Here is a 19,099-nt window from a genome sequence, read left to right on the forward strand (position 1 = left end):
ATCCCTACTACTACTGCTCATCCCTACTACTACTGCTCATCCCCACTACTACTACTACTGCTAATCCCCACTACTACTGCTCATCCCTACTACTACTGCTCATCCCCACTACTACTACTACTGCTAATCCCCATCACCACCACCACTACTACTGCTGCTGCTCATCCCCACTACTACTACTACTGCTGCTCATCCCTACCACCACTACTACTGCTCATCCCCACCACCACTACTACTGCTCATCCCCACCACCACTACTACTACTGCCTCATCCCCACCACCACCACTACTACTGCTGCTCATCCCCACCACCACTATTACTACTGCTGCTCATCCCCACCACCACTATTACTACTGCTGCTCATCCCCACCACCACTATTACTACTGCTGCTCATCCCCACCACCACTATAACTACTGCTGCTCATCCCCACCACCACTACAACTACTACTACTGCTGCTGCTCATCCCCACTACTACCACTGCTGCTCATCCCTACTACTACTACTACTGCTCATCCACCGCCGCTCACTACCACCACCGCCGCTCACTACCACCGCCGCTCACTACCACCGCCACCACTGCTGCTCACTACCACCACCGCTCACTACCACCGCCGCCGCCCACTACCACCGCCGCCGCCCACTACCACCGCCGCCGCTCACTACCACCGCCCACTACCACTGCTGCTCACTACCACCGCCACCGCCCACTACCACCACCGCTCACTACCACCGCCACCGCCCACTACCACCGCCGCCGCTCACTACCACCGCCGCCGCCCACTACCACTGCCGCTCACTACCACTACCGCCGCTCACTACCACTACCGCCGCCCACTACCACCGCCGCCGCTCACTACCACTGCCACCACCCACTACCACCGCCGCCGCTCACTACCACCAACACTACCACCGCTCACTACCACCACCACCAGCCCACTACCACCACCACCGCCCACTACCGCCGCTCACTACCGCCGCCACCACCACCACCACCGCCGCCCACTACCACCGCAGCTCACTACCACTACCGCCACTCACTACCGCCACCGCCGCTCACTACCGCCGCTCACTACCGCCACCGCCGCTCACTACCGCCACCGCCGCTCACTACCGCCACCGCCGCTCACTACCGCCACCGCCGCTCACTACTGCCACTCACTACCGCCACCGCCGCTCACTACCGCCACAGCTCACTACCACCACCGCCGCAGCTCACTACCACCACTGCCGCTCACTACCGCCACCGCCGCTCACTACCGCCACTCACTACCGCCACCACAGCTCACTACCGCCACCGCCACAGCTCACTACCGCCACAGCTCACTACCACCACCGCCACCGCAGCTCATTACCACCACCACCACCGCAGCTCACTACCACCACCACAGCTCACTACCACCACCACCACCGCAGCTCACTACCACCACCACCACCACAGCTCACTACCACCACCACCACAGCTCACTACCACCACCACCACAGCTCACTACCACCACCACCACAGCTCACTACCACCATCACCACAGCTCACCACCACCACCACAGCTCATCACCACAGCTCACCACCACCACCACAGCTCACCACCACAGCTCACTACCACCACCACCACCACAGCTCACTACCACCACCACCACAGCTCACTACCACCACCACCACAGCTCACTACCACCACCACCACAGCTCACTACCACCACAGCTCACAGCTCACTACCACCACAGCTCACCACCACCACAGCTCACCACCACCACCACCACAGCTCACTACCACCACAGCTCACTACCACCACCACCACAGCTCACTACCACCACAGCTCACTACCACCACAGCTCACTACCACCACCACCACAGCTCACTACCACCACCACCACAGCTCACTACCACCACCACAGCTCACCACCACCACCACAGCTCACCACCACAGCTCACTACCACCACCACCACCACAGCTCACTACCACCACCACCACCACAGCTCACTACCACCACCACAGCTCACTACCACCACCACCACAGCTCACTACCACCACCACCACAGCTCACTACCACCACCACCACAGCTCACTACCACCACCACTGCACACATGGAGATAAGTGTTACTAGAAAGGATCAAAACACATTTAAAGACAGGAAGGGGGTAAGGGGTTTGTGTGTTGGTGGATCAGGTTAATACTCACTCAACCATGGAGGGGGGGATGGTGCAGCAGTCCTGGATGGCGGTCAGAGGAGAGGTCAGGTGGGCTGTGTATGACGCCTCCACTACCTGCTTGTTCCTGTTCACCACATCCAGGTAGCGGTTAAACTTCTCACGGATCTTCTTCGCAAGCTACGACCAAACACACACACACACACAGTTAGATATATTCTGTATGACATGGTACAGAAGGTCCTCGTCATCATCATGGTGGAATTACAGCACACACTCAGTCAGAAGATGAAGGCCATTAGTTGAGCACCTATTCATGTATGAGTAGCATGTATGAGTACCCTCCCATTCTATAGGTCAGATAGACTACGTTCTGTATTAATCACAGTTTGAACAAGGCACGTATAACACAAGGTCCTCGTACATACTGTCTGAATTACCAAGGGAAAGATCTGTGAACAGCATCAAAGCCCTCAGAACCAGACTCTGTGTGAAAGCTGTCAGCGTTCAGGAGAAGTCATGATGGATGGTGGAGGGCTAGTGAGGAATAAACCTGTTACACGCTCAAAGGCATGGAAACCAAGAAGGAAAAATGAAAATCTAGTCCCTCCTAAACAAAGGGCAGATAATTGAATCCTGCTGGTTAGTGTTAAGCCTGACTAGTCCGATGTGTTGGTGCTGAGCGATTTGTGCTTTTTGAGGTTGGCCCGATTTGATTATCAAAAAATAATGGTTTGTGATTTTTTTAAAATTATTATTAAATGCACTGAGTATTCTGTGGGTTGAATGCTGTAACACAGAATAAAACAATTAATAAAAGTAGTGACTGCCCATTACTGCTTATCACTTAATAACCATCATTTATTCACATTACTTTAATGAAATATTTCAGTTGTTGTGTATATTACATTTGATGACTTTATTTCATTCCAAGTCATCTCATCTCTATAGAGCGGTTGTCTATGCTGTCTGACAAAATCACTATTTTAGTAGTTCTTCAGAGTAAATAAGGCGTACTTTTATGACTGCTGAATACCAACTATCAATCATTTAGATTGTGTATTTTCAGGTAGAGATACCTTGAAGCAACAGCTCTCTATCTCTCTCCATCGCGCATCCTTCTGTGGCTTCCCCACACTAACCTAATGTAGCAGGCGTTAAAGAAACACCCAGAACGGACAAGTGGATTATGGTCATTGCAGTTAATTACCACGTTTTTGGCGCTGAACTATGTAGAATATTGGCTTGTTGTAAACTACAACTCTCTACTGAAAACTCACAGAAAAACAAAATTTGAATTCAAATGACTGAACCGGTCAGTAAATTAGTTGTTTAAAAAACGAAAAATACTATAAGATTTGAGTGCATTTTTGCTCAACATTACTGTCTGTCCTGTGTAAGTGTGTTAGCTAAAGCTAGGTATACATTACAGCTCTCAGAGGGGGAGTCATGCCTGAGTGCACACATCTCTGAGCCTCGTGCAAAAAGGGTTCCCCCTGGGGGACACTAATAACCAGCGCACCAGCAGCTCCTCACAACAGGTACCTGTTCGTACTCTGGAGCCAATGAAAAGCCCCCACAGGGAACCTAGTTAGAACCTACGGGACCGTCGCAACTCACACCCACATGCATTCAAACACATAGGCTACATAGCCTCCGTACAATAAAACAGATTAGAAATGAACACAAACAAGCCCTACTAACTCCAACTCAAAACATACAGCAGCTTTAGGCCTACACAGTAACACGACTGGGGCGGCAGGTAGCCTAGCGATTAACAGTGTTGGGCCTGTAACCGAAAGGTCGCTGGTTTAAATCCCTGAGCTGAATAGTTAAAAAATGTGCCGATGTGCCCTTGAGCAAGGCACTTAAACCTAATTGCTACTGTAAGTTGCTCTGGATTCCAGAGTCTGCTAAATGACTAAAATAGTGTTTTTTTAAAGACTCAAAGACTGAAGTCACTACATTCAATTACTGCCTGGGAAAAACAGGACAGAACCACTACTACGGCAACCAGTCGCCATGTCTGTTTACATGGCATAATGAGCCATGCCTGCCAACACAGCCCTGGCCCAGGCCAGGAACAGAGGAATGTGCTCTGACCCATTGACCGCAATACCCTTAATCAGCCAGCTGCTATTCCTATTAAATCAGACAGCCGCTGCTCCCATTAGGACTTTATACAGGCCCAGCGGCGTCACCCTGTATTACACAGCCACACTATACATAGGATCAGTCCTAAATGGCTCCCTATATAGTGCACTACTTCTGACTACAGGCTATAAGGCTGAGGTCAACAGTAGTGCACTATGTAGCCTGACTATAGTGCACTATAGTGCCATTTGGGACTCATTCATACTGTAAACCCCCTCAGACTGGGCCGGACCAACAAGCTCACACAGCAATTAGCCCCAATCTGGACTGTAGCATGTCTGTGTGTGTGTGTGTGTGTGTGTGTGTGTGTGTGTGTGTGTGTGTGTGTACCACAGCAGTATCATGTCTGTGTGTGTGTGTGTGTGTGTGTGTGTGTGTGTGTGTGTGTACCACAGCAGTATCATGCCTGTGTGTGTGTGTGTACCACAGCAGTATCATGTCTGTGTGTGTGTGTGTGTGTGTACCACAGCAGTATCATGTGTGTGTCTGTGTGTGTGTGTGTGTACCACAGCAGTATCATGTCTGTGTGTGTGTGTGTGTGTGTGTGTGTGTGTGTGTACCACAGCAGTATCATGTCTGTGTGTGTGTGTGTGTGTGTGTACCACAGCAGTATCATGCCTGTGTGTGTGTGTACCACAGCAGTATCATGTCTGTGTGTGTGTGTGTACCACAGCAGTATCATGTGTGTGTCTGTGTGTGTGTGTGTGTGTGTGTGTACCACAGCAGTATAATGTGTGTGTGTGTGTGTGTGTGTGTGTGTGTGTGTGTGTGTGTGTGTGTGTGTGTGTGTGTGTGTGTGTGTGTACCACAGCAGTATCATGTCTGTGTGTGTGTGTGTGTGTGTGTGTGTGTGTGTGTGTGTGTGTGTGTGTGTGTGTGTGTGTGTGTGTGTGTGTGTGTGTGTGTGTGTGTGTGTGTGTGTGTGTGTGTGTAAGTGTGTACCACAATGGGGGTAAATAGAGAAATACCCATTAATGACTGCAGAGAAACTAGAAACTCAAGAACTGCAAAGCACAGGTTTAGGGTCTTACTATTTTCCATTGCCAAAAGCACCATTTCCTCCCTGACCTCCCACCCTCTCTTTACCCACAAATCCCAGTCACCCACCCACCTACCAGGCCTCACCACTCACTCCCCTGACCTCCCACCCTCTCTTTACCCACAAATCCCAGTCACCCACCCGCCTACCAGGCCTCACCACTCACTCCCCTGACCTCCCACCCTCTCTTTACCCACAAATCCCAGTCACCCACCCGCCTACCAGGCCTCACCACTCACTCCCCTGACCTCCCACCCTCTCTTTACCCACAAATCCCCTTCACTATGACACAGGTTGGGCTCTGTGGTTGCTGTAGCTCTTGCCAGCCGGTCTCTGACCATGCAGCTGTATTGTGTTGTTCTGGTTCAGTGTGGTTATGGCTAGAATACAGCTGGGTTAGGGAGGAGAGCTATGACCCGGATCAACACCAGACTGGGTGAATGTTACTAAATAACCAGCCCATCAAGGTCATTCCATAGAGCTGAACAGAAACAGAGAAGCCCTTCCATTAGCTCTAGCTGGCCTTTACTTTAAATGTCACTGTTAGGTGGTGTGTCTCAGTGGTCTGAGACACCCCAGAGACACACCCAGAGAGACCCCAGAGACACACCCAGAGAGACCCCAGAGACACAGACACACACAGAGAGACCCCAGAGACAGACACACACAGAGAGACCCCAGAGACAGACACACACAGAGAGACCCCAGAGACAGACACACACAGAGAGACCCCAGAGACAGACACACACAGAGAGACCCCAGAGACAGACACACACAGAGAGACCCCAGAGACAGACACACACAGAGAGACCCCAGAGACAGACACACACAGAGAGACCCCAGAGACAGACACACAGAGAGACCCCAGAGACACAGACACACACAGAGAGACCCCAGAGACAGACACACACAGAGAGACCCCAGAGACAGACACACACAGAGAGACCCCAGAGACAGACACACACAGAGAGACCCCAGAGACAGACAGAGAGACCCCAGAGACAGACAGAGAGACCCCAGAGACAGACAGAGAGACCCCAGAGACAACTATACATCCATCTATAGGCAGCTTTTGACCATAGGCTAGCTGCCCATTGTCTGCCGTTGTCTCTCTCTGCTGATTCTATTTCCCCAAAGGAGCAAACAGCAGACTCCATCTCATCTCCCCAGGGGAGCAAACAGCAGACTCCATCTCATCTCCCCAAAGGAGCAAACAGCAGACTCCATCTCATCTCCCCAGGGGAGCAAACAGCAGACTCCATCTCATCTCCCCAGGGGAGCAAACAGCAGACTCCATCTCATCTCCCCAGGGGAGCAAACAGCAGACTCCATCTCATCTCCCCAGGGGAGCAAACAGCAGACTCCATCTCATCTCCCCAGAGGAGCAAACAGCAGACTCCATCTCATCTCCCCAGGGGAGCAAACAGCAGACTCCATCTCATCTCCCCAGGGGAGCAAACAGCAGACTCCATCTCATCTCCCCAGAGGAGCAAACAGCAGACTCCATCTCATCTCCCCAGAGGAGCAAACAGCAGACTCCATCTCATCTCCCCAGGGGAGCAAACAGCAGACTCCATCTCATCTCCCCAGAGGAGCAAACAGCAGACTCCATCTCATCTCCCCAAAGGAGCAAACAGCAGACTCCATCTCATCTCCCCAGGGGAGCAAACAGCAGACTCCATCTCATCTCCCCAAAGGAGCAAACAGCAGACTCCATCTCATCTCCCCAAAGGAGCAAACAGCAGACTCCATCTCATCTCCCCAAAGGAGCAAACAGCAGACTCCATCTCATCTCCCCAGGGGAGCAAACAGCAGACTCCATCTCATCTCCCCAGAGGAGCAAACAGCAGACTCCATCTCATCTCCCCAGGGGAGCAAACAGCAGACTCCATCTCATCTCCCCAGGGGAGCAAACAGCAGACTCCATCTCATCTCCCCAGAGGAGCAAACAGCAGACTCCATCTCATCTCCCCAGAGGAGCAAACAGCAGACTCCATCTCATCTCCCCAGGGGAGCAAACAGCAGACTCCATCTCATCTCCCCAGAGGAGCAAACAGCAGACTCCATCTCATCTCCCCAAAGGAGCAAACAGCAGACTCCATCTCATCTCCCCAGGGGAGCAAACAGCAGACTCCATCTCATCTCCCCAAAGGAGCAAACAGCAGACTCCATCTCATCTCCCCAAAGGAGCAAACAGCAGACTCCATCTCATCTCCCCAAAGGAGCAAACAGCAGACTCCATCTCATCTCCCCAGGGGAGCAAACAGCAGACTCCATCTCATCTCCCCAGAGGAGCAAACAGCAGACTCCATCTCATCTCCCCAAAGGAGCAAACAGCAGACTCCATCTCATCTCCCCAGGGGAGCAAACAGCAGACTCCATCTCATCTCCCCAGAGGAGCAAACAGCAGACTCCATCTCATCTCCCCAAAGGAGCAAACAGCAGACTCCATCTCATCTCCCCAGGGGAGCAAACAGCAGACTCCATCTCATCTCCCCAGAGGAGCAAACAGCAGACTCCATCTCATCTCCCCAGAGGAGAGACAGAAGATATCCTGGTGTATCCTGTAAAAACACCACTTAAACCAAACAACCATCTACAGTCCTGTTCATTACACTGTTACCCATCGTTCTGGGACAAGAGGAGTGGGCCAGCCCATGTCATTACTTGGTGACAGATGTCCCGCTCTCCTCTCCTCTCCCTGCTCCTATGTAAGCTGGGTAATGAGAGGTAGAGGAGAGGATAGTTAAGAGGAGCCAGGGTGCCAGTCTCAAAGCCAGGCTCCTTCTCCCTGCCCATCTCTGTCAGTCTTTTGTCTTTGGGTTCCTCCCCACTGTGGATTCGGCTCTAATTGGTGCCGTTTGGCTGCCATGGTGCCAACATGCCATCTCCCTCCTACCCAGGGAGAATCATGCCAGCGATGCCAAGTCTGGTCTTGGTAATGCTTAATTGGCCTGAGGCTTGGGGACTGCACACACTGCACTGAACGTTGATCTGCCATTCGTTCGGTGCAGTGTGTTTTAGGGACCATTGCCGGTAGGCGTTTGTCAGTTTCTACATATAGAATTGGTTTCTACATATAGAATTGGTTTGCACTTGGTATGCAAATTGCATCCAGCACTCTGTTCAGAGGTGCCAAGTACTCTGTTCAGAGGTGCCAAGTACTCTGTTCAGAGGTGCCAAGTACTCTGTTCAGAGGTGCCAAGTACTCTGTTCAGAGGTGCCAAGTACTCTGTTCAGAGGTGCCAAGTACTCTGTTCAGAGGTGCCAAGTACTCTCGGCCGGCAAACACCACCGGTGTACCCATGCATTTAGGGGCGAGCAATTTCTACAGAGACACTACTGTATATATTTGATGAATTCTAACAGCACCATAAAATGCATTATTTAAATCTCCAGCCGACCTCCAAACGGACAGGAGAGAAACTATTATCAACTGAGGTACTGTATCGACTGGCAGGCCGTGTTACCATGGTGACTGGAACCTTCTAAATATCAACATACTGGAAACAAATGTGGGCATCAAAGCCTACTGTTTTCTATCTCCACACAGAAGGAGTGGTAGTACCTATACAGCCTATGGGCATTACCAGGTACTAAACTAATGACCATGGATCAGATGAATGACAGCAGTAGCTGTGGGGAGAAACAGAGGGGGGAAAAGATAAAATGACTTATTGATTAAAGTGATCCAGGGCCAACTACTGTACTGTATTATACTGAGCCAGTGGAAATGGAAACTGCCAGTCTTTCAAACTAAACAGTGAAAACATCACAGAGCACTGCAGCGCAGGAATGGGCACGGGCAGTAAGCAGACTGCTGTAGTTACTACTACTCTACACAGTGCCAGCTCATTAGCTCTGCTCACAGTGCCCGGGGCCAGAGTAACACACTGAGCTGGCTGGGCAGTGGGCTTCACCTTTCTTAATAGCTCCTGAAGGGAGAAATAAAGTTGAATTACATTCACTTGTTTTAACAGATCTAGCTAGGAGTCTAATGTTGCCTCTTTATTACCAACCATGGGAGAGTGGAGATGAAATGACATGTATTCACTCTAATACTGCATTACAGTTCAGGTAGAGAGAGACAAGGTTTCATTTCAGCATCACCTTCTCAGAGGGAAGCCTTACTGCACAGTTAGGAGACAATGGAATGGAGGAGAGGATATAGGAGAGGATAGTGGGGGGGAGGATATAGGAGAGGATAGTGGAGGGGATAGTGGAGGGGATAGAGTGGAGGAGAAGATATAAGAGGGGATAGTGGAGGGGATAGTGGAGAGGATAGATGAGAGGATAGATGAGAGGATAGATGAGAGGATAGATGAGAGGATAGATGAGAGGATAGATGAGAGGATAGATGAGAGGATAGATGAGAGGATAGATGAGAAGATAGTGGAGGGGATAGAGTGGAGGAGAAGATATAGGAGGGGATAGTGGAGAGGATAGATGAGAGGATAGAGTGGAGGGGATAGAGTGGAGGGGATAGAGTGGAGGGGATAGAGTGGAGGGGATAGAGTGGAGGGGATAGAGTGGAGGGGATAGAGTGGAGGGGATAGTGGAGGGGATAGTGGAGGGGATAGTGGAGGGGATAGTGGGGAGGGATAGAGTGGAGGATAGAGTGGAGGATAGAGTGGAGGATAGGATATAGGAGGGGATAGTGGAGGGGATAGAGTGGAGGAGAGGATATAGGAGAGGATAGAGGAGGGGGTAGAGGAGGGGAGAGGATATAGGAGAGGATATAGGAGAGGATAGTGGAGAGGATAGAGTGGAGGAGAGGATATAGGAGAGGGATATAGGAGGGGATAGAGTGGAGGAGAGGATATAGGAGAGGATATAGGAGGGGATAGAGTGGAGGAGAGGATATAGGAGAGGATAGAGGAGAGGATAGAGGAGGGGATAGTGTAGGGGATAGATGAGAGTATAGAGTGGAGGAGAGGATATAGGAGAGGATAGTGGAGGGGATAGAGGAGAGGATAGAGTGGAGGAGAGGATATAGGAGAGGATATAGGAGGGGATAGTGTAGGGGATAGAGTGGAGGAGAGGATATAGAAGAAGATAGTGGAGGGGATAGAGGAGATGATAGAGTGGAGGAGAGGATATAGGAGAGGATAGTGGAGGGGATAGAGTGGAGGAGATGATATAGGAGAGGATATAGGAGGGGATAGTGTAGAGGAGAGGATATATGAGAGGATAGTGGAGGGGATAGATGAGAGGATAGAGTGGAAGAGAGGATATAGGAGAGGATAGTGGAGGGGATAGAGGAGAGGATAGAGTGGAAGAGAGGATATAGGAGAGGATAGTGGAGGGGATAGAGTGGAGGAGATGATATAGGAGAGGATATAGGAGGGGATAGTGTAGAGGAGAGGATATATGAGAGGATAGTGGAGGGGATAGATGAGAGGATAGAGTGGAAGAGAGGATATAGGAGAGGATAGTGGAGGGGATAGAGGAGAGGATAGAGTGGAAGAGAGGATATAGGAGAGGATAGTGGAGGGGATAGAGGAGAGGATAGAGTGGAAGAGAGGATATAGGAGAGGATAGTGGAGGGGATAGAGGAGAGGATAGAGTGGAAGAGAGGATATAGGAGAGGATAGTGGAGGGGATAGAGGAGAGGATAGAGTGGAAGAGAGGATATAGGAGAGGATAGTGGAGGGGATAGAGGAGAGGATAGAGTGGAAGAGAGGATATAGGAGAGGATAGTGGAGGGGATAGAGGATAGAGTGGAAGAGAGGATATAGGAGAGGATAGTGGAGGGGATAGAGGATAGAGTGGAGGAGAGGATATAGGAGAGGATAGTGGAGGGGATAGAGGAGAGGATAGAGTGGAGGAGAGGATATAGGAGAGGATAGTGGAGGGGATAGAGGAGAGGATAGAGTGGAGGAGAGGATATAGGAGAGGATATAGGAGGGGATAGTGTAGGGGATAGAGTGGAGGAGAGGATATAGGAGAGGATAGTGGAGGGGATAGAGGAGAGGATAGAGTGGAGGAGAGGATATAGGAGAGGATAGTGGAGGGGATAGAGGAGAGGATAGAGTGGAGGAGAGGATATAGGAGAGGATAGTGGAGGGGATAGAGGAGAGGATAGAGTGGAAGAGAGGATATAGGAGAGGATAGTGGAGGGGATAGAGGAGAGGATAGAGTGGAAGAGAGGATATATGAGAGGATATAGGAGAGGATAGTGGAGGGGATAGAGGAGAGGATAGAGTGGAAGAGAGGATATAGGAGAGGATAGTGGATGGGGATAGATGAGAGGATAGCGTGGAGGAGAGGATATAGGAGAGGATAGATGAGAGGATAGCGTGGAGGAGAGGATATAGGAGAGGATAGCGTGGAGGAGAGGATATAGGAGAGGATAGTGGAGGGGATAGAGGAGAGGATAGCGTGGAGGAGAGGATATAGGAGAGGATAGTGGAGGGGATAGAGGAGAGGATAGAGTGGAGGAGAGGATATAGGAGAGGATAGTGGAGGGGATAGAGGAGAGGATAGAGTGGAAGAGAGGATATAGGAGAGGATAGTGGAGGGGATAGAGGATAGAGTGGAAGAGAGGATATAGGAGAGGATAGTGGAGGGGATAGAGGATAGAGTGGAGGAGAGGATATAGGAGAGGATAGTGGAGGGGATAGAGGAGAGGATAGAGTGGAGGAGAGGATATAGGAGAGGATAGTGGAGGGGATAGAGGAGAGGATAGCGTGGAGGAGAGGATATAGGAGAGGATAGTGGAGGGGATAGAGTGGAAGAGAGGATATAGGAGAGGATAGTGGAGGGGATAGAGGATAGAGTGGAGGAGAGGATATAGGAGAGGATAGTGTAGGGGATAGAGTGGAGGAGAGGATATAGGAGAGGATAGTGGAGGGGATAGAGGAGAGGATAGAGTGGAAGAGAGGATATAGGAGAGGATAGAGGAGAGGATAGAGTGGAAGAGAGGATATAGGAGAGGATAGTGGAGGGGATAGAGGAGAGGATAGCGTGGAGGAGAGGATATAGGAGAGGATAGTGGAGGGGATAGATGAGAGGATAGCGTGGAGGAGAGGATATAGGAGAGGATAGTGGAGGGGATAGATGAGAGGATAGCGTGGAGGAGAGGATATAGGAGAGGATAGTGGAGGGGATAGAGTGGAAGAGAGGATATAGGAGAGGATAGCGTGGAGGAGAGGAAAACAGAACTTAGAAGCTGATGAGGCGGCAGCTGTAGAATTTTAATAAGCCCTTTTTCCCTCTGATGATTGTTGTGTGTGTTTACTGCAGCACAGACAATCAAAAACGCACATCCTATGCACACACACAGGAAGGAGCACCCAGAGTGACTCACCTGCTGTACCTCGGTCTCTCTGTTTGAGGTCTTTTCTGTGTACACAAATGAGTTGAAGATTCTCTGCAGAGAGAGAGAGGAGAGAAACAGGGTTAGTATGCTGTAGAAAGACTTGCTGCTTAAAACTAAATCACACAAGGCCCAACTCTCTTCATACCGATGCAAATACACATGGATTTATTCTGATTGCTTAATTTCAGAGGTTTTCTTTTGCTGTGACGTGAATGTCTCGCTTCATTACCAGTCATTTGTTGACAAGGTCTTATTAGGTCGTGTTATTTACTTTACTACACCCTTCAACGCTTCTCTGCCTTTGCCTTTACGTTTAAATGGAAATGAAAAGAATGAGAGAATAACTCCATGCCCTCCTAGGTCCCCTCCAAAGTAAAGACCTTGGTGGAGTTATTTCACTGGTAAATGGACCATTTCCTGGAATTATACTATTGCTACTAAGTGAAGTCAATTACAGTAATAAGATTGTGTTATGCCTTCAGAAATCAGACCTGCCTGCTCCTGTCCATTGAAGATAATTGGTTACAGGCGCATTTACTCTCTAATAGATCAGTCCGGCCATCTTAGAAACATTTACTAGTGCTTTCAACTTTGGTCAAATACTGCCTACAAGCTGACTGACTGCAAAACCACCTGAACCCATTCAAAACTTTGGGTCGTAGGCAACATATGATACACATCATATTGTACAAATCATAAAGCACAAGCATAAACCAAGTGTTTCCCCTAAATGAATACAAGCAGCGGCGGGCTAGTAAAAAGATTTCAGTGTAAAAGTAAACGGCTAAAACCACATATGAAGTATATATTTAAATGAGATCATCTTTGAAAACTAAGTATCACCAAAATATAAACTAGACAGTCAGGGAGAATGTAAGATTGTAAACATGTCATGGCATGGGGCCCATTGATATAGTTATGTTGGGGTCACTCAGCAGAAGAAAATGGCATTAGCCATGGTATAATGTGTAAAATTGCAGAGAATTTGCTTTAAAATTGTTTTATTTTTTGTTGCCCCATGACAATATGTGTAGACAAAACATATAGAATTGCAGGAACTAGCTTTACAAGTGTAAATGTTTCTCTCCACCCATGTCAAAATGTGTAGAATTGTAAGAAATTAGCTTGAAAAAAAATATGTTGTCTTTGTGGCCAAGTGGAGTGGCTTTAAAGGTTTCGGTCACACCCATATTCTACTGCATTAAACTACCAACATGGCAGGGAGAATAACACCCATATTCTACTGCATTAAACTACCAACATGGCAGGGAGAATAACACCCATATTCTACTGCATTAAACTACCAACATGGCAGGGAGAATAACACCCATATTCTACTGCATTAAACTACCAACATGGCAGGGAGAATAACACCCATATTCTACTGCATTAAACTACCAACATGGCAGGGAGAATAACAGAGGTCCTTGTATGACCTTAAACACTAACACAAAATCCTTTAACACTTGCACTGGTGTGCTTTACGCTCGTGCACACACACACCTGGCTCAGCAGTTAGTGCCAGGTAAAACATGTTAAATAAATGTTGACTTAATGTGTCAGGTCTTTAAGCTTCTCTACTGCCATGTTCCACATGCACACTCACACACCTGTCCTGTAGGACACATTCCAGAGCAGATGGGCACCAACTACCCAGCATGCCTCACTCTGCCTGCCTCACTAACCCGGAGTTCACTCCATTTTATTGCGTGATTCATGGGACCTCCCACAATCAAGAGGAGACTTGTCACGCTGACCTTGGTTCCTGGGTTCCTAAACAGAGAAGTAAACCCTGGAAAGCTGTCTGTCAGGGGGATCAGGTAAAGATTAGAGGCCTTTCTGAGATGGTTTCATTCTCTACTGAAGTTAAAGAGGTAGGCTCAGGTCCACATTGACAGGTATGTGTTAGTTAATCATGGGAAACAAACAGACACACAGCCAACATGCTGCACATTTTACCCACAGCGTTACTTGGAAAACTGAAAGCCAACCCAGAGATGGTACAGCATGTATTAGTGCAGGCTGTTTGTTTGTTGTTGGACGTGGCGCGGTGGCTTTCACAGACCTGGGCAGGGAGGAATGCCTCCAACTGGAATCCAATACGGCTCACCCTGGCTCCCCTGACCCAGAGGGAGAGACTGCAGGCACACCCACACCTCAGGATCCTACCAGGGTATGGTTTCATACTTGAAGCTAGTTGAAGTATAAACAAATGAATGGAACAAAGTTGTATATAGGTAGCTATTTTATTATTTTCCTCTTAAACTTATCAAAGCTTAGGGTGGGCTCTTGAATGACCAAAGCCACCCGTACGGCCTCATTCACCAGAATGCACTTGACAATCATAAATCACAAGGACAACAAATAACTACGTTGTCTTAGTGTCTCTCTAGCCTGGTCTTCTCTTAGTGTCTCTCTAGCCTGGTCTTCTCTTAGTGTCTCTCTAGCCTGGTCTTCTCTTAGTGTCTCTCTAGCCGGGTCTTCTCTTAGTGTCTCTCTAGCCGGGTCTTCTCTTAGTGTCTCTCTAGCCGGGTCTTCTCTTAGTGTCTCTCTAGCCGGGTCTTCTCTTAGTGTCTCTCTAGCCGGGTCTTCTCTTAGCGTCTCTCTAGCCGGGTCTTCTCTTAGTGTCTCTCTAGCCTGGTCTTCTCTGAGATGCAGTAAACCACCAAAGAACCCATTTTCTTTTCAAGCGACTTTCTTCTTAAAGGAGCAGCTCTTTAAAACAGGAACTTCCAGTGTAAAAACAGCTGACAACACAGCCAGAAAATAGAGATTCCTCTCAAATCAATCAGACTGGGGATGGGGAACAGACACAGACTACAAATCGTTTTCATTAGATGGGTGTGAGGTGAAGGGAGGTTGAGGTGGGGGGAATAAACCTAAATTCAGTCCGGAGCCTTGAGCCACAGTCATTTTGGATTGGACTGGTGAGAGAGGGAGTGGCCCTTTGCCTCAAAAACAGACTTAATTATTTGATGCATGGATTCTGCAATGTTTGTTGCTCAATTGGTATCAAGGGACCTAAAGTGTGCCAGGAAAACATTTCCCACATCATTACAGCACCGTCACCAGCCTGTACCGTTGTCACCAGGCAGGATGGGTCCATGGACTCATGCTGCTTACATCAATTCCTGACTCTGCCATCAGCATGACGCAACAGAACCGGGATTTGTCGGACCAGGCAGAGTTTTTCCACTTCTCAGTTGTCCAGTGTTGGTGATGGTGTGTCCACTGGAGCCCACTTTTCCTTCGACCTCTCATCAACCAGCTGTTTTCACTCACAGGAATGCCGCTGCCTGGATGTTTTTTGTTTGTCGCACCATTCTCTGTAAACCCTACACACTATTGTAGGTGAAAAGCCCAGGAGGGCAGCCGTTTCTGAGATACTGGAGACACTGGGTGGAGGCCGGCTAGTGATGACAGTTTAACAGTCCGATGGCCTGGAGATAGAAGCTGTTTAACAGTCTCTCAGTCTCAGCTTTGATCCCCCTGTACTGTCTACACCTTCTAGATGGTAGCAGGATGAACAGGCCGTGGCTCAGGAGGCTGAAGGGACACCAGGTGCTGTGGATGTCCTGAAGCGTGCCCTTGTGCTGCGTTGGGCTGACTGCACCACCCTCTGCTCGAGTCTGAATACCATACTAGCAAACCACATACTTAAAACTGCATAATCATTTTGGCGTTTGATCGAGTAGAATTGGTGTGTTTGACAACAGCTGATAATCAGACGCGCTGTACCAAAATGAATGAATGGCGGGAGTTAACGCAAGTGTGCATTGGATGGCGCATTTGGAGTACTATTTTCAAAATGTCACATACTATACAATGTTATTATTTCGCATACCATTTAGTCCGCTAGTATGGGTATTCGGACCCGGCCACTGTCTGGCACCTGAAAGGGTGATGGAAAAATGGACGCATTGCTTAGGTGTGGTGCATCAAGTTCCTCCATATCACACATGAATGAATGTGTGTGTGTGTGTGTGTGTGTGTGTGTGTGTGTGTGTGTGTGTGTGTGTGTGTGTGTGTGTGTGTGTGTGTGTGTGTGTGTGTGTGTATACACACACACACACACACACACACACACACACACACACACACACACATATATATATATATATATATATATGTGAGTATATTTTTCACGTGTGCTCTGCGGAGTGGGGGAGGGGTTAGAGTGCGTGGGAGCTCAGGGGCTGGCAGGAGAGACAGGAGCCAAGCAGGGTACAAACAGCAGCAGATGAAAGGACAGACGGGCTTTAGGAAGCTGAGATGGGTGGAGGGAGCTGCTGCATCCTGCTGCAGGTACACTGCGGCGCGGCACTCCCCTCCTTCCCTCCCCACTCTCAGAGCTGCTCCGCTCATTGGACTACAAAGGGCTGGAGCCAAGAGTGAGGCATCCTAGCTCTGCCTCTGATGTGAGGTCCCCCACCCCCCATTCCTTCTTCAATTTTTCTGACGGGGAACACAACTCTGTTTTTAGCAACAAATAGAAATTGCATCTCCCCCAAAAACACACACTAAAAGAGATGCCTTTCCCTCAGCAACACACCAACAACCAGACTTCAAATCTAAACTCTACCCAACCAATCCATAACACGCATGTGACAGCTCATGTGACAAATAAAATGTGATTTGCTGATATGTTGGCAGTAATGCAAGCTTGAGGAAGAAACGATCCATATTAATACCTCTATCCACAATGGCACATTAAATAACCTCAGAGAAACAAACGCTAGCTAATTAATACTTCTCCATTTCAATTCAGCAACACAGAGAGACGGTTGTCTAATGAAATAGCTTGGGATCCCTGCCTGTCAGCCAATGGCTGCTGTATTTAGAACCAGACACAGAGAGAATTTAATTAGGTTAATCTTACTAACGAACTGAACCCTCAGGCCACATCGGTAAATCTACACCTCCTCTCCCTTCATTGAGAGGCTCTCAGGACAGTGTGTGTGCGCGGTTTCCTGTGTGTTTGTGTACACCCGTCTGTCTGTCTGTCTGTCTGTCTGTCTGTCTGTCTGTCTCTGTCTGTGTGTGTCTGTCTGTGTGTGTCTGTCTGTCTCTGTCTGTGTGTGTCTGTCTGTCTGTCTGTCTGTGCGTGCGCATGTGTGTGTGTGCAGAGAGTGTGAAAGTACACATGCAATTAGTTCCACATTTGTTTCTGTACTGATGAAACTATGCCTCAGTTGTCATGGTATTCTGACTCGACCACAAGAGGAGACGGTCTGTTTATTGGAACATTCAAATCTAAAGCGCCATTTAGGTTCTTTAAAAACAGAGCCATGTACAGAAACACTGAGGTCCCGCAACAGCAGGTCTGCTAGTGTAATGATTCAAGTCCGTTGCTACGGTAACTCGTTGGTGGCATGGCCTAAACATTGAAGCCCCATAAAAACGTACCACGCCATATCAAGGCCTCAGACACAAAGATCCACTCACTCCACTCTGACTCGACACATGATGGCTTCTCAACATGGAGATAGCCTTATAAACCACTATGTTAAATCCACAACAGGAAGAGCGGTAGAATGGAGAATGCATTGAATAGCAATCCCAGGCAGGCAATCCCAAATCAATAAAATGCCTCATTAAAATACAATAAACAGCAAAAACATAACTAAGCTACATCATACCCATGCATGGCAAATTATGGAGGACTGGAGGTTAGCTCTTCCCCTAGAGAGAGAGCAAGAGAAGACGAGGACAGCAAATGCAAGGTACCCAAAAACCTAAACAAAAGAGGGCTCAGGCATCAAAACCTAAAATAACAGCCGACTAGACCACCTCTCTACTTTGGTGAACCCTTCCCCCTGCCTCCCCCTCGTCGAGGGAGAAAGGCCTGTCGGAGTGTGCGGTTCTTTAATAACAAACCCCTTTTTGTGCAAACGGGCGAGGCCCTAGTCACCCAGCACAGAGGAGATCCCCTACACTGATCCCAGACCTGTCCCTGCCTCCCAGATCCACAGTTTGCTACTACCCTCACTGCTATGCTCCAGCAGACAGGATATAATGCTTTCCACATGTGAGGGAGAGAGGGGGATGGATGGAGAGAGAGAGGATGGGTAAGAACAATGACAACAGTGGAGGCCGGTGTTTTATTACAAACTCTCTCTCCACATCTCTCTGCAGCTACACATGCTTATGGTAGTGTCCAACTGAGAAATAATGTGTACAAGGAAAAATCATTTAAACCAGAAAAAAGGATTCAATCAACAAGAAAAAATGATTATCCTCAAGGCAAACTGTACTATTATCTTTTTCTCATCTTTAATTTAGTGACAACTGAATTTCAAATGAAAATTATCTAATGTAAATTCAGATCCACAAGTTCTTTCAAGATATGGGGATTGTTCTAATGAGGCGAATAACACCTAAGTCTTCAGGAATGGAGAAAAACTGAATTGCTTAACAACTGGAATCCTGCCTCCCG

At 48.6% G+C, this 19,099-nt stretch overlaps 1 protein-coding gene across 2 annotated transcripts in view; it reads right to left on the bottom strand.

Annotated features, from left to right (window-relative positions):
* cachd1 (cache domain containing 1) overlaps window positions 1-19,099 on the bottom strand; it is a 104,507-nt gene that overhangs the window by 60,032 nt on the left and 25,376 nt on the right. For both annotated transcript variants that reach the window (XM_014123422.2, XM_014123420.2), the window contains exons 2-3: window positions 12,652-12,714; window positions 2,181-2,329 (exon numbers count right to left, since the gene is read on the bottom strand). In XM_014123422.2, the coding sequence (XP_013978897.1) occupies window positions 2,181-2,329; window positions 12,652-12,714 (212 nt within the window). The remainder of the gene's footprint in view (window positions 1-2,180; window positions 2,330-12,651; window positions 12,715-19,099) is intronic.

The sequence above is a fragment of the Salmo salar genome, chromosome ssa10 (assembly GCF_905237065.1).
Source record: "Salmo salar chromosome ssa10, Ssal_v3.1, whole genome shotgun sequence".
NCBI classification, from domain to species: Eukaryota; Metazoa; Chordata; class Actinopteri; order Salmoniformes; family Salmonidae; genus Salmo; species Salmo salar.